General features: G+C 48.1%; 1 protein-coding gene across 1 annotated transcript in view; it reads right to left on the reverse strand.

Moving 5' to 3' along the window:
• Positions 1-1,792: 1,792 nt before the first annotated feature.
• LOC144767904 (uncharacterized) overlaps positions 1,793-17,215 on the reverse strand; it is a 62,304-nt gene continuing 46,881 nt past the window's right edge. The window contains exon 8 of the mRNA XM_078651245.1: positions 1,793-3,466. Coding sequence (XP_078507371.1) covers positions 2,832-3,466 — 635 coding nt within the window. The 3' untranslated portion in view covers positions 1,793-2,831. The remainder of the gene's footprint in view (positions 3,467-17,215) is intronic.

Raw genomic sequence — 17,215 nt, forward strand, 5'->3', positions numbered from 1 at the left:
GCCCCCGAATCGTCTGTGAGGCTAGAGATATGGGAGCGCTGGGTTTTAGCTCTCAGTGCACTAGCAAGTAGGCGGCCTGTTTTGTTACCCCCGACATAATAGGTGTGGCGGAGACGGAGAGCGGCAAATTCCGCCCTGTCCATGTCTAAGCTGGCGAGCTGGGCCCTAGCGGCCTTCAATTGTCGCCGCCTTACTTCCTTTTAAGGTCGAACCTAGCGTTGCAGCTCATGCGCTGCTCGCTTTGCGAGGCATATTGTAGTAGGAACAGATGTGGAAGTGCTTGGAAGCTCCGCCCATATTTTTCATTGTCTGGCTTCATTGTCCATGGTATATGCTGGTTTCGGATTGATGATGTGGCTTCTTAGTCCCTCCTTGTTACCGCCCTGTCTCCTTTTGGGACCGCCCATCAGGACTGGATCTTTTCCTTACGACGCTATACCTTATTAGCAGGGTGTGCTGTGAAGTCACTTCCCGTTGTTCTATGGAGCCTTTAATTAGTGTCCCCCCAGTGATCGGCCTGTAATTCAGGTCTTATTATCATTTTCTGTGTTTCTCTACCCTCTCCAACCCCACCACCTTAGTGCTTTTCCTGTAACTTTTAGCCTTGCTGAATGGCTGAAAGTTATAAAAAAAAATAGCGATGTGCCGCATTAGAATGCTGTGAAAAAAGCGCTGTTACAAATACATCTCCCATCAGAGAGCTCACGACAAATATACCATCTTCATTTTATACTACAAGAGTGCTCACAGTCACAACCTATATCTTCAACTTCATTTTTCAGTATATTTTCATAAGTAACACATTGATATTTAGCACACAACAGTGACATGTCCACGGGAATTCTAATTTACTGAACGATGAACTGTGCTTTAGAATGTTGATTTACGGCAGGTGGGCAACTAGGATACTCCAAAAAAGGCAACATCGCCATCTGCTGGAGTGACACTGAAAGCACTCTCAAATTAAATGTCACAACCGGTGTTAGCGGAGTGACATGGGTGTTGCTGCGGGTGTTCCCACACAACACCCACATCCACTGATGCATTTCCAGATTTACGAGAAATCGTAAACCTGGAAATGAGTCAGAATGCTAGGGGTGGCGTAGCCAGGAACAACGAGGAGAAATTTTCCTTTCTCCTTGTTATTTTCCTCTTTCAGTGCCTGCTGCATTCTACAGCACACATTGGAAGAGGAAATCACCTCAACTGGTTGTTATTGTGCAGAAAGATGCCCCTTCCTGCCCAAAAACAATATGCCCACGACTCTGGCATCTTTGTCCCAAGGTGCAAGGGTGGCGGGCATTGGCAGTCGCTTGTGGGCCAGCGCAGGGGGAAGCACAGAGATGCGACATATTGTTGTAAATGTGTTGCATAACGGTGCTTTGAAACTAACGCAGTGCGGCAGAGTAAAATGACTTCCGGCACCGCGCTGCGTTAGTTTCCTGTAGATCTGGCTCATGATTCCTATTGTCAAGTCATTTAAATGTGAACAAAGTGGTGGATATTTTGACCGATGCTTTCATGGCCACGTGCCATTTGCAGCTTGGAAAATCATGAACATTTACAAAATTAAATGACCCACAGAGTAATTGCTTCCATTACAGAACTACACACTCAAACTCTGTCTCGCAAGCTTCTCTAGGACCCAAAAGACGCAAAACAAGAAACTATAACTCCCAAAACACTCGCTGATTGGGAGCTGGATCTTGATGGACAGCTCGTAGCACCGCCCCAGAGCTGTCAATTCAGGTCATCACTGCTAGGATTTACAGAAGACTAATTCAAGAACTAGAAATGCAATAATTCATTTAATACTTCTAAAAAAGATGGTGAAATCATGTCTATAAATGTACACTCTTTACTTAATAAAATGCTCATAGCGACAAAACATCATGTGTCACGCTGCTCTTCTTAAAAAGACCTGAATACAGTACGACAGAAAGTATCGGCCTTGGGCTGTCTCGCATGAAAGTACAGTCTGCTGAAATTGTGTTCAGGCATCAGATTCATCTAACATCCTTGTGATCAGTTCCAGACTTTTTGATGGTACTGGATCAACTTGGAGTTATTTTCGACTTTTATTGAGACTGCAGAGGACTCGTGATTTATGAGCAGCGCAGTGTACTCGACCGACAGGAGGGCGTCTCGTAGGGACTATGTGGCTACGTCAGGTATCGCCCTGACTCAGTTCTGGATGCTTAGCCGACATCATTTGGTATCGTGTGATGTTTTTAGCCAATATATGCAATGTCAAAAGTGAAAGTATAGGTCTCAGGAAGCAACATCCCAACTAGTTGAAAGAGATTAAAGTGTTGATGCAAGTCCTATTGGCTTTTGCCAATGCTTGTTTCTCCTCTTTGCCGCACATTCTAAAATATTATCTATAACTTTTTTCTCTTGGAAGACTGAACTTTGAGGTACCCAAGAGGTAGAAGAAACACTGGACTCCAAAGCAGTCTTGTGCATGGTGCACCCTCCAGCAAAGACACTGGAACATGCCTGGTAATGTGGCCTACCGTACCCCAATTGCGTCAAATCCCACAGAACATTACAATATTCAAGGCAGTGTGAACGTAATTGCACCTGATTTCTGGATGTCCTGTGTGCTCAAACGTGTTATGTTGTGTTTGGCTCTTGGACTTCGTCTTTCACGGGTCCTGAAGTCATTCAGAGCTGACGCAGTCACTTCTGCTTCCAAATCCCCGCTAGCCCTGCAGGACTCGTTGACGGCATGCTTGCCTTTGACCCTGCACCGTGCTCCACACCACTGCCCTTTGGCTAAGTTTGCACTATACAAATACCACAGACATACATCTGCCAACAGACGCCTTTCACAATCGTGTTGCGTGATTCTTGTGTACCCTCTGGTGATCAAGCAGGTGGTCCGTTCGCTTGAAGCTTTTTCCACAAATGCTGCACTGGTACGGACGTTCACCTGTATGAATTTGTTGGTGTCTAAAAAGTATTTCTTTTTGATTGAAATTTTTTCCACAGGTAGTGCAGTGATAGGGTCTCTCTCCTGTGTGTATTCGAGTATGTCTAATGAGGTTTGGCATTGCCGAAAAGACTTTTCCGCATACAGTGCATTTGTATCCGCCTTCATCTTTACGTTCTTGCGGAAGTCCTGCGTGGCTTTTCTTCTGGTAGAGCTGTGATCTGAACCCCTGGACTGGGCTTTGTTTGTGTGGAAGAGTGTGGTACTTTCCCACATTCCTCTCACACCTCCTGTCTGTTTCTGGTATATACTCGATTGGTGTCATCAGAATCGCACTGGAAAGTTTTTGCCGATTGCACTCGCTTTGCGAATGGGCGGGTCCCACGTCGCGCGGTTGCTGATCACTTGCTGACCACAATTGGCTTATCGAATCTTTAACGCTGTCTACCATGGTCGCTGTGAGCTGTTCTGCCGTAGGTTCGTGCAGGGCTGGTTTATCGATCAGGTTCAGTCTCTTCGTGCTTCCATCCCCTGTTAGATTACAAGTGAAGCAAACACTTAGTATCGATCAATCGAGGTTTATACAGCGCAATAACTCACCCGTGAGGGTCTCAGCCACAATGTCTTTGCATCTCTTTCAAACATCACAGCATTTCAATCAATTTCAAAACCACTGAGGCCGGATTTAGATCTCTGCGGACAGGTTACTCCGTTACAGCGGTGACGGATGTCCCGTCCGCCGAAATAAAAATCCCACAGGATAATATGGGATTTATAATTTGGGCGATGGGATATTGGTCACTGCTGTGCCAGAGTAACCCGTTCGCTGAAATCGAAATCAGACCCAGACCCTTCTGAGCAGCAGTAAGGAACATTCTGTACTAGGGTCCATGATTCCATCCACGAAAAGAACTAATTTACTTATATTACAAAAATAACATATCCTGCAATCCACTGAGTTCACACATACAAAAGGTAAGTGAAGACACATCTACAGTTCAGCTCATATTCTCGAACAGTTGTCTTGGCTGCTTTCATAAGTTCCACCTCCACTCTGAATGAATGGTTGTTCCTTGTTGGGACGGGACTGAGCCGTGCATGGTGTACGGGTATGCTCCTCGATCCTGAGTGCCCGGCTGCATATCGTGGCTTTTGCTTGTGTGCCCCGCTTCATCTAATCTAAGCATGCATGCAGAGGCCTGGGCCTGTCCCTGGCTGAGGGAGGTCCTGGAAGTGTCCTGTTCCCTGAAAATCAGCCCCACGCGTGCCCTCATTGTGGACGGTGCCCTACAGCGTCTGCGTGGATGTAGCACAGATCACGTGTGCAGCGTATGGTGCAGCGTATGGTGTTTAAACAATAAACGGTGTGATCAGATCTTTTTACGTAGGCCACTCAGGTTGAGACCTACTAGCCCACCACTGTGAAGTTTCACTTCTGTGCCCTGATCTAGCACTGACATCCTGAGTGCGTGTCGGGTGTGTCGGTGTGTAGCATGTGTCAAATATGCATGGTGAGTGTTGAATCCCAGTAATGAAGGCCAGTGAAATGCCTTTAGATACCCTGGGCTCGGCCAACCATCACCAAGATGGAAGTGAAGGTTGTGTCCCGGAAAGTGGGAGGGCATGGCTGGCATTCCTGAAACAAGGGGGGAGAGCTGGACACTGAGGGGACAGGCCTCCTTCAGAGATTCAATCAGACCCTATGCTTAGCAACAGACTTTAATACTGCCATTGGGTGGATGGTAGGGGCGAGGGGCGGCGCTGCCCACTCAGTTATGCAAGGTTAGAGATGTTTAGGCGCGGCCTGCCCTTTCGTTTTACCCTGATGCCTCATTCAGTTTACCCACGTGCAGAATCCTCACACCTCTTCGTGCCTCTCTTGAGGGGGCTCCAGAATAGAGACGACCCTGCAGTGATAAGCGTCGCTCTGTGTCTGGAGTGTGTGCAAAGGCCTAAGCCCATCCCTTGGCATGAGTGAGGTTCTGGACGTATCCTCTGATCTGGAGGGGGCACCATGTGTGTCCTCCCTTGTTGACAGTGTACTTCTGCCCCTACGTGGGTCTGGCATGTAGAGCGGTGTTAGCAGCACGCTGTGTTTTAAAAACGAATAGTGGATTGTTATAGGAGTAACTGCAGCGAAGGCCTACTGGGCCCAGCCGTGCAGAGTTCTGCGGCTATGCCCTTACCAGTCCTTAACGCTAACATACCGTGTGCTCAGCATGGTGATGTGCACCGTCTGTGTGGCACATGCATGAAGGGTGTAACTGAGCCTGAGTTATACGGGCCAGTGGAAGTCATTCTGGATGTCCCTCGCTTGGCTGTGCACACGATGGAGGGTGAGAACTGTGCACAGTCGCGGTTCATTGCTCAAATTCCTGTTGCTGGAGGGAAGAGACACAGACACTGAAGGGAGGGGAGCAGCGACAGGGCTCCTCGAGACATCCTGTGAGGCCTTTTGACCAGTAGCGAGCGGCTCATTGGTTACTCTCCCTAAGCATTGCAACATTGTGGATTGTGGGGGTCAAGTTTGTTGTGAAACACGAGCAAACCCTCAGGTGAGGCCTGCCCCTCGGTCTGTCCCTGCTCACCCCTTCAGTCAGGGCTGATGACAGCGAGGCTCCCCGGCGCTACCTGCTGTGAGAAGCATCACTCTGCAAAGAGGATGTGTCTAGAGAGCAGCCTGGGAAGGACACCTGAAAGAAAAAGTGCCCCGGGCTGGTTCTACAGTGTGAGACAGTTCTCCTGTCTGCAAGCTTTAAATAAAAGTGAGACCCCCACTACCACACTTGTTAACATACCAAGCCAGGCATAGGGAAGGCTCAGCAGAGTGCTCAGAGAACTTCCGTGCAACCACGGCTGGCGTCTGCCTGACAGCCAGGCTCCCAGGGGTGAGGGGACAACCCAGGAAACCTGCATATCTTGCTGGAGAAGCTATTCATCTGTTGTGTGCAGGAAGGGGCACCTTCCTGCACAAGAACAATCAGTTGAGGTGATTTCCAATGTGTGCTGTAGAATGCAGCACGCATTGAAAGAGGGATAAAACGAGGAGAAATGAAAACATTTCTCCTCGTTGCAGCTCGCTACGCCCCCTCCTAGGGTGGCGTAGCATTCTGACGCGTTTCCAGATTTACAATTGCTCATAAATCTGGAAATACATCAGTGGACATGGGTGTTGAGTGGGAACACCCACAGCAACACCCATGTCACACCCCTAACACGCAAAGTGTTGCGTTAAAAGAGGCGATACTAACAAGCCCAGGTAATCCCACGCAGGGTGGCTTTACGTGTGCTTGTAAATATCAGGCAGCAGGTTGCGATACCAGTGCGTCACTCAACGTGATGCACCGGCGGCGCAGGGGGCTTGTAAATCTGCCCATTAGTTCTATATGATTGGAACAGTCGGAATATTTTTCATGACCTTTCACCCTTCCATTGTATACTGCGCTGGCTTTCTACCTGCACTCACTGATGTGACAGTTCCAAAGGCTCGAGCCACGTCCAACGTATTTCTCACTTGATCAGCTTTTCTGATGCATCATTTATTTTTAAGGTTGGGTTCTGCATACCTCACGTGTGCCTACCCCATTAAACCATTGACAGTCACTACAGCCTTTAATAAGATCCCACGCGGCTATGCCACAAGTTCTATTAACACACCCGCCAGAACGTTGGTCAGATCCCTTCTGCCATGTCAGGACTGAGGTTATTGTATTTACTCCCAGACCTCTTATGACTGATTCCTACATTACTCTCCTGCCTCTGAAGGCCTGAAATCTACTTAGAATGTATTTATTTATACAGCTTATAGAGTGCCTCGTTACTCAAATGGAGTGTCCCGGTGCTAAACACCAGTAAGTACCCAGTAACTAGCCCGAGACCACCCCCCACCCTGCAGCCAGGGCCCCCCTATGGAACAGCTACCTATGGCCTATTTCCAGCCATCCGGAGGGCAGCGGAATAGCCACATTGTTTTTTCCGAATCAAAGTCTCCGACGGGCACTCCCATAGGTGAACAGGGAGGTTATTCCAGGCTTTCACCTCAAGGAATTCAAAGGAACTCCCGCCTGCCCGTATCTTCCGAACCATAGGCACGATCAACTTTGCCGTGCCCAAGGACCTTAGGCAGCGTGCAGGTCTATAGGCGAAAGAAGGGGGTAAGAAGGGGGTGCAAGAAGCCAGGTCCTTGCTTATTGAAGATCCTGTACGTGACACACAAGGCCCTAAAAGAAACTCTGGCCTGTATGGGGAGCCAGTGTAACTTCCTCAGAGCCTCTCCGACCGAGGCCTGTCTGGGAATGTTCAAAATTAGGCGGGCTGCAGCATTCTGAACCTTCTGCAGGATGTACAGATTTTTTTGGGGCACCCCTAGGTACCAGATGTTACAGTAGTCTAAACGCGACGTAAGAAGGGCCTGTATAATCGTCCGTCTAGCCTCTACTGGGAGAAGAACCCGAATTTTTCGCAGCATCCTCAAAATGCCAAAACAGGCACCAGCCACCGCTGACATCTGTTCGGAGAATGAGAGAGAGTCATTGAACCACACTCCTAGATTCTTAACCTTGGCCTTGGGGGTCGGGACGGTCCCAGCTTCTCCGGCCACCACAAGTGTGACCAAAGGGAGGGCTGCTTACCGACTACCATCACCTCCGTCTTGGCCGCATTCAGCTGCAAACAGCTGAGCTTCATCCAGTTGGCAAGCTCCCCCAAACAGGCCTTGAACTTGGCAGCCGTTCCTGCCTCCTTTTGCTCCAGGGTGACAATCAGCTGTGTATCATCAACACAATGTTTGCCAGGGGGCGCATATAAATGTTAAATAAGGTAGGGTTAAGAGCAGAACCCTGCGGCACCCCTTGTGACAATGGACAGACTCTGGATTCAAAAAGATGCTCTAGATCCTGGAAAGATCTTTTCTCCAGATAGTTTTTAATCCACATTCATCTCACTCCACCGACCCCGGCCTCCCTCAACCATTCTAAGAGAAGGCCGTGGGAGACCGTATCAAATGCAGCAATCAGGTCAATGAGGATCAGAGCGGTCGTTCTTCCCTCGTCGGCAGCCGTTTTTAAAGCCCATGAGGCAAGAAGAAGAGCCAACTCGGTACTATGTCGGGGTCTGAACCCTGTGTTTCGTGCAGTACTAGTCTCTTTTCCAAGAATAGGGACAATTGATAGTTAAGATGCTTCTCCGCAATTTTAGCCATATACGGTAGTAGAGATATGGGTCTAAGATTTTCTGGGAGATCAGGGTCTAGGGAGGGTTTCTTTAACAAGGGAACCACCATGGCATGCTTCCAGCTACTATGAACCTCACCAGAGCTAAAAGAAATGTTCAGAAGCGAGGTGAGAACTGGAGCAATTACTTCTTTCCCTAGCCTCACGTATTTTGGGGGGATCGGGTCCCGAGGCGACCCAGATTTAACTGCCTCCATAAGTTTAAGAACCTCACTTACTCCAGGCAGGCAGAAAGCAAAACTGTTATCACTTCCTGAACCCTCTATTACAGCAGCCGGGATGAGGTTCTGCTACTTTCAGGGAAGGCAGCGTAAATTTGATCAATCTTGCTCATAAAAAGGTCCGCAACCTGATTGCAATAATTAGCGGAGACTGGCATTGTGGCTGTCACACGATCTAGTTCTCTTACCACATTGAAGATATACTTGGTGGAGTTTTTAGCAGCTACAATGTGCTCAAAGTAAAAGTCCCTCCGTACTCTCCTAATGCAGTGATGATACAGCTTGAGGGCTGCCAGGTATAGCACCCCGTTCTCATTAACCCCTTCTATGCTGATGACGGCCCCCAGCCATCATGCATCACAGTGCTCGTGTGCTGATGACGGCTGGGGGCCGTCATGAACCCGCCCACTCATTAGAAGTGCCGCACAGGCGCAGAATCGCGGCCGCGCCCAAGGGGTTAAGGTAGTCCTCCCTCCAGCGGCGTTCAAGGCGCTTACTGTCTGTTTTTGGAAGGGCCAGTTCCACCGAGAATCATTTAGCGGAAGGAGTTCTACGGGTGCTTTTACCTGGTTTCCTGATGTAGGCAGGGCTTCAAGTACATACTCCAATACAGCATGCCTCGCAGCAGCGCACGCGCTGCCCGGGCGCGACCTAAAAAACAGGCCTTAGCAGACAAACTATCGGCTCTCTACACAGACCACCAGCTGCGGAAAGGCGGAGCCACAAGCCCCGGTGTAGTGAACCCCAAATGATTGAGGCCTCCAATAATATCCTCAAACTTAAAAAGAGCGCAAGAGTCAAGAACTAAAAATACTAAAAATAGCCGGTAAAAATAAAAAATTTCAATTGAGTAGGATGAAAGAAGGGTAGATGGGCTGAGTGACGCATCTATAAACTACACATACCTTGAAACAGGGCTTTAAGTGGGAAAAGCTGGGGGTCTCTCATAGGAGAGTGGTCGATTTAACTATGGGCATTGCTTAAAACACAAGCTAAAAATCTGTACTAAGTGCTTCCCCACTGGTATTTTGCTGCTTCTGTCCATTCATCCAGATATATAGCACTACAAACAATGTTACACCTACAACGAGCCAGGACTATTGGCTTTGCCAGTGGTTGTTAGTTGCGTAAGATAAATAAGCAACTACTATGGATTTGTTGTATAGAAGATTGAACAAGCTTCTATTCTTGCGGGCGCGGTTGTGGCGTACGGCTAGAGCTGCCGACTTTCGAACTGAGAAAGCAGGTTCGAGCCTCATGTCGGCTCAACATCCTGTGTTCCAAAACATGAATACGTCCTTGTGTAATGTAACTGGTGCTCAAGTTTGCGGAGTATCGAACAGGAAAATTAGTCTCTTTGCAGTTAAATCAAGAGCAGTGAGGGATGGTACTATTGCAGTTAAGCTTTTTTTCCCTCCCACCCTGCACCTAAACATAACATGCGTCTGCACGAGCTGCAATAACCCTAGGCCTGCACCTAAACATAACATGCGTCTACGCGAGCTGCAATAAAACTAGGCCTTCACCTAAACATAACATGCGCCTGTGCAAGCTGCAATAACCCTAGGCCTGAACTTAAACATAGAATGCGTCTGTGTGAGCTGCAGTATTCCTAGGCCTTCACCTAAATATCACATGCGCCTGCACAAGCTGCAATAACCCTAGGCCTTCACCTAAACAACATGCGTCTGCGCTAGCTGCAATAATCTTAGGCCTTCAAAAAAACATAACATGTGTCTGCACGAGCTGCAATAACCCTAGGCCTTCACCTAAACATAACATTCGTCTTTGCGAGCTGCAATAACCCTAGGCCTGCACATAAACATAACATGCGTCTTTGGGAGCTGCAATAACACTAGGCCTAGGCCTTCACCTAAACATAACATGCGTCTGTGCGAGCTTCAATAATCCTAGGGCTGCACTTAAACATAATATGCGTCTGTGCGAGCTATAATAATGCTAGCCTGCACCTAAACATAACATGCATCTGTGTGAGCTGCAATAACCCTAGGCCCTCACCTAAACATAACATGCATCTGTGTGAGATGCAATAACTCTAGGCCTGCACCTAAAAACATAACATGCGTCTGCGCTAGCTGCAATAACTCTAGGCCTGCCCCTAAACATAACATGCGTTTGTGTGAGCTGCAATAACCCTAGGCCTGCACCTAAACATAACATGTGATTGCGCAAGCTGCAATAACCCTAGGCCGTGATCTAAACATAACATGCGTCTGTGCGAGCTATAATAATGCAAGCCTGCCCCTAAGCATAACATGTGTCTGGGCGTTACTTCGGTAACCCTAGGCCTCCACCTAAATATAACATGCACCTGCGCGAGCTGCACTAACCTTAGGACTTCACCAAAACATAACATGGACCTGCACGAGCTGCAATAACCCTAGGCCTGCACCTAAACATTGCACGCGCCTGCGTGAACTGCAATACCCCTAGGTCTGCACCTAAACATAACATGCGACTGTGTGAGCTGCAATAACCCTAGGCCCTCACCTAAACATAACATGCGTCTGTGTGAGCTGGAATAACCGTAGGCCCTCACCTAAACATAACATGCATCTGCACGAGCTGCAATAACCCTAGGCCCTCATCTAAACATAACATGCATCTGTGTGAGCTGCAATAACCCTAGGCCTGCACCTAAACATAACATGCGTCTGCACGAGCTGCAATAGCCATAGGCCTGCACCTAAACATAACATGCGTCTGCACGAGCTGCAATAACCATAGGCCGTCACCTAAACATAATATGCGTCTACGCGAGCTGCAATAAAACTAGGCCTGCACCTAAACAAACATGCATCTGAACGAGCTGCAACAATCTTAGGCCTTCACCTAAACATAACATGCGCCTGTGCAAGCTGCACTAACCCTAGGCCTGAACTTAAACATAGAATGCGTCTGTGTGAGCTGCAGTATTCCTAGGCCTTCACCTAAACATAACATGCGCCTGTGCAAGCTGCACTAACCCTAGGCCTGAACTTAAACATAACATGCGTCTGTGTGAGCTGCAATAACTCTAAGCCTGCACCTAAACGTAACATGCGTCTGCATGAGCTGCAATAACTCTAGGCCCGCCCCTAAACATAACATGCATCTGCGCGAGCTGCAATAACCGTAGGCCCTCATCTAAACATAACATGCATCTGTGTGAGCTGCAATAACCCTAGGCCTGCACCTAAACATAACATGCGTCTGCACGAGCTGCAATAACCATAGGCCTTCACCTAAACATAACATGCATCTGTGTGAGCTGCAATAACTCTAGGCCTGCACCTAAACATACCCTGCGTCTGCACGAGCTGCAATAGCCCTAGGCCCGCCCCTAAACATAACATGCGTCTGCACGAGCTGCAATAACACTAGGCCTGCACCTAAACAAACATGCATCTGAACGAGCTGCAACAATCTTAGGCCTTCACCTAAACATAACATGCGTCTACGCGAGCTGCAATAACACTAGGCCTGCACCTAAACAAACATGCATCTGAACGAGCTGCAACAATCTTAGGCCTTCACCTAAACATAACATGCGCCTGTGCAAGCTGCAATAACCCTAGGCCTTCACCTAAACAACATGCGTCTGCGCTAGCTGCAATAATCTTAGGCCTTAAAAAAAACATAACATGTGTCTGCACGAGCTGCAATAACCCTAGGCCTTCACCTAAACATAACATTCGTCTTTGCGAGCTGCAATAACCCTAGGCCTGCACATAAACATAACATGCGTCTTTGGGAGCTGCAATAACACTAGGCCTAGGCCTTCACCTAAACATAACATGCGTCTGTGCGAGCTTCAATAATCCTAGGGCTGCACTTAAACATAATATGCGTCTGTGCGAGCTATAATAATGCTAGCCTGCACCTAAACATAACATGCGTCTTTGTGAGCTGCAATAACCCTACGCCCTCACCTAAACATAACATGCATCTGTGTGAGATGCAATAACTCTAGGCCTGCACCTAAAAACATAACATGCGCCTGCGCTAGCTGCAATAACTCTAGGCCTGCCCCTAAACATAACATGCGTTTGTGTGAGCTGCAATAACCCTAGGCCTGCACCTAAACATAACATGTGATTGCGCAAGCTGCAATAACCCTAGGCCGTGATCTAAACATAACATGCGTCTGTGCGAGCTATAATAATGCAAGCCTGCCCCTAAGCATAACATGTGTCTGGGCGTTACTTCGGTAATCTAGGCCTCCACCTAAATATAACATGCACCTGCGCGAGCTGCACTAACCTTAGGACTTCACCAAAACATAACATGGACATGCACGAGCTGCAATAACCCTAGGCCTGCACCTAAACATTGCACGCGCCTGCGTGAACTGCAATACCCCTAGGTCTGCACCTAAACATAACATGCGATTGTGTGAGCTGCAATAACCCTAGACCCTCACCTAAACATAACATGCGTCTGTGTGAGCTGGAATAACCGTAGGCCCTCACCTAAACATAACATGCATCTGCACGAGCTGCAAAAACCCTATGCCCTCACCTAAACATAACATGCGTCTGTGTGAGCTGGAATAACCGTAGGCCCTCACCTAAACATAACATGCGTCTGCGCGAGCTGCAATAACCCTAGGCCTGCACTTAAACATAACATGCGTCTTTGTGAGCTGCAATAACCCTAGGCCTGCACCTAAACATAACATGCATCTGTGTGAGCTGCAATAACTCTAGGCCTGCACCTAAACATAACATGCGTCTGCATGAGCTGCAATAACTCTAGGCCCGCCCCTAAACATAACATGCATCTGCGCGAGCTGCAATAACCGTAGGCCCTCATCTAAACATAACATGCGTCTGTGTAAGCTGGAATAACCGTAGGCCCTACCTAAACATAACATGCATCTGCGCGAGCTGCAATAACCCTAGGCCCTCATCTAAACATAACATGCATCTGTGTGAGCTGCAATAACCCTAGGCCTGCACCTAAACATAACATGCGTCTGCACGAGCTGCAATAACCATAGGCCTTCACCTAAACATAACATGCATCTGTGTGAGCTGCAATAACTCTAGGCCTGCACCTAAACATACCCTGCGTCTGCACGAGCTGCAATAGCCCTAGGCCCGCCCCTAAACATAACATGCGTCTGCACGAGCTGCAATAACCATAGGCCGTCACCTAAACATAACATGCGTCTACGCGAGCTGCAATAACACTAGGCCTGCACCTAAACAAACATGCATCTGAACGAGCTGCAACAATCTTAGGCCTTCACCTAAACATAACATGCGCCTGTGCAAGCTGCAATAACCCTAGGCCTTCACCTAAACAACATGCGTCTGCGCTAGCTGCAATAATCTTAGGCCTTAAAAAAAACATAACATGTGTCTGCACGAGCTGCAATAACCCTAGGCCTTCACCTAAACATAACATTCGTCTTTGCGAGCTGCAATAACCCTAGGCCTGCACATAAACATAACATGCGTCTTTGGGAGCTGCAATAACACTAGGCCTAGGCCTTCACCTAAACATAACATGCGTCTGTGCGAGCTTCAATAATCCTAGGGCTGCACTTAAACATAATATGCGTCTGTGCGAGCTATAATAATGCTAGCCTGCACCTAAACATAACATGCGTCTTTGTGAGCTGCAATAACCCTACGCCCTCACCTAAACATAACATGCATCTGTGTGAGATGCAATAACTCTAGGCCTGCACCTAAAAACATAACATGCGCCTGCGCGAGCTGCAATACCTCTGGGCCTGCACCCAAACATAACATGCGTCTGCGCTAGCTGCAATAACTCTAGGCCTGCCCCTAAACATAACATGCGTTTGTGTGAGCTGCAATAACCCTAGGCCTGCACCTAAACATAACATGTGATTGCGCAAGCTGCAATAACCCTAGGCCGTGATCTAAACATAACATGCGTCTGTGCGAGCTATAATAATGCAAGCCTGCCCCTAAGCATAACATGTGTCTGGGCGTTACTTCGGTAACCCTAGGCCTCCACCTAAATATAACATGCACCTGCGCGAGCTGCACTAACCTTAGGACTTCACCAAAACATAACATGGACATGCACGAGCTGCAATAACCCTAGGCCTGCACCTAAACATTGCACGCGCCTGCGTGAACTGCAATACCCCTAGGTCTGCACCTAAACATAACATGCGACTGTGTGAGCTGCAATAACCCTAGGCCCTCACCTAAACATAACATGCGTCTGTGTGAGCTGGAATAACCGTAGGCCCTCACCTAAACATAACATGCATCTGCGCGAGCTGCAATAACCCTAGGCCCTCATCTAAACATAACATGCATCTGTGTGAGCTGCAATAACCCTAGGCCTGCACCTAAACATAACATGCGTCTGCACGAGCTGCAATAACCATAGGCCTTCACCTAAACATAACATGCATCTGTGTGAGCTGCAATAACCCTAGGCCTGCACCTAAACATTGCACGCGCCTGCGTGAACTGCAATACCCCTAGGTCTGCACCTAAACATAACATGCGACTGTGTGAGCTGCAATAACCCTAGACCCTCACCTAAACATAACATGCGTCTGTGTGAGCTGGAATAACCGTAGGCCCTCACCTAAACATAACATGCATCTGCACGAGCTGCAAAAACCCTATGCCCTCACCTAAACATAACATGCGTCTGTGTGAGCTGGAATAACCGTAGGCCCTCACCTAAACATAACATGCGTCTGCGCGAGCTGCAATAACCCTAGGCCTGCACTTAAACATAACATGCGTCTTTGTGAGCTGCAATAACCCTAGGCCTGCACCTAAACATAACATGCATCTGTGTGAGCTGCAATAACTCTAGGCCTGCACCTAAACATAACATGCGTCTGCATGAGCTGCAATAACTCTAGGCCCGCCCCTAAACATAACATGCATCTGCGCGAGCTGCAATAACCGTAGGCCCTCATCTAAACATAACATGCGTCTGTGTAAGCTGGAATAACCGTAGGCCCTCACCTAAACATAACATGCATCTGCGCGAGCTGCAATAACCCTAGGCCCTCATCTAAACATAACATGCATCTGTGTGAGCTGCAATAACCCTAGGCCTGCACCTAAACATAACATGCGTCTGCACGAGCTGCAATAACCATAGGCCTTCACCTAAACATAACATGCATCTGTGTGAGCTGCAATAACTCTAGGCCTGCACCTAAACATACCCTGCGTCTGCACGAGCTGCAATAGCCCTAGGCCCGCCCCTAAACATAACATGCGTCTGCACGAGCTGCAATAACCATAGGCCGTCACCTAAACATAACATGCGTCTACGCGAGCTGCAATAACACTAGGCCTGCACCTAAACAAACATGCATCTGAACGAGCTGCAACAATCTTAGGCCTTCACCTAAACATAACATGCGCCTGTGCAAGCTGCAATAACCCTAGGCCTTCACCTAAACAACATGCGTCTGCGCTAGCTGCAATAATCTTAGGCCTTAAAAAAAACATAACATGTGTCTGCACGAGCTGCAATAACCCTAGGCCTTCACCTAAACATAACATTCGTCTTTGCGAGCTGCAATAACCCTAGGCTTGCACATAAACATAACATGCGTCTTTGGGAGCTGCAATAACACTAGGCCTAGGCCTTCACCTAAACATAACATGCGTCTGTGCGAGCTTCAATAATCCTAGGGCTGCACTTAAACATAATATGCGTCTGTGCGAGCTATAATAATGCTAGCCTGCACCTAAACATAACATGCGTCTTTGTGAGCTGCAATAACCCTACGCCCTCACCTAAACATAACATGCATCTGTGTGAGATGCAATAACTCTAGGCCTGCACCTAAAAACATAACATGCGCCTGCGCGAGCTGCAATACCTCTGGGCCTGCACCCAAACATAACATGCGTCTGCGCTAGCTGCAATAACTCTAGGCCTGCCCCTAAACATAACATGCGTTTGTGTGAGCTGCAATAACCCTAGGCCTGCACCTAAACATAACATGTGATTGCGCAAGCTGCAATAACCCTAGGCCGTGATCTAAACATAACATGCGTCTGTGCGAGCTATAATAATGCAAGCCTGCCCCTAAGCATAACATGTGTCTGGGCGTTACTTCGGTAACCCTAGGCCTCCACCTAAATATAACATGCACCTGCGCGAGCTGCACTAACCTTAGGACTTCACCAAAACATAACATGGACATGCACGAGCTGCAATAACCCTAGGCCTGCACCTAAACATTGCACGCGCCTGCGTGAACTGCAATACCCCTAGGTCTGCACCTAAACATAACATGCGACTGTGTGAGCTGCAATAACCCTAGGCCCTCACCTAAACATAACATGCGTCTGTGTGAGCTGGAATAACCGTAGGCCCTCACCTAAACATAACATGCATCTGCAAGAGCTGCAATAACCCTAGGCCCTCACCTAAACATAACATGCGTCTGTGTGAGCTGGAATAACCGTAGGCCCTCACCTAAACATAACATGCGTCTGCGCGAGCTGCAATAACCCTAGGCCTGCACTTAAACATAACATGCGTCTTTGTGAGCTGCAATAACCCTAGGCCTGCACCTAAACATAACATGCATCTGTGTGAGCTGCAATAACTCTAGGCCTGCACCTAAACATAACATGCGTCTGCGCGAGCTGCAATAACCCTAGGCCCTCATCTAAACATAACATGCATCTGTGTGATCTGCAATAACCCTAGGCCTGCACCTAAACATAACATGCGTCTTTGTGAGCTGCAATAACCCTAGGCCTGCATCTAAACATAACATGCGTCTGTGTGAGCTGCAATAACTCTAGGCCTGCACCTAAACATAACATGCGTCTGCACGAGCTGCAATAACC

The sequence above is a fragment of the Lissotriton helveticus genome, chromosome 7 (assembly GCF_964261635.1).
Source record: "Lissotriton helveticus chromosome 7, aLisHel1.1, whole genome shotgun sequence".
Classification (NCBI taxonomy): domain Eukaryota; kingdom Metazoa; phylum Chordata; class Amphibia; order Caudata; family Salamandridae; genus Lissotriton; species Lissotriton helveticus.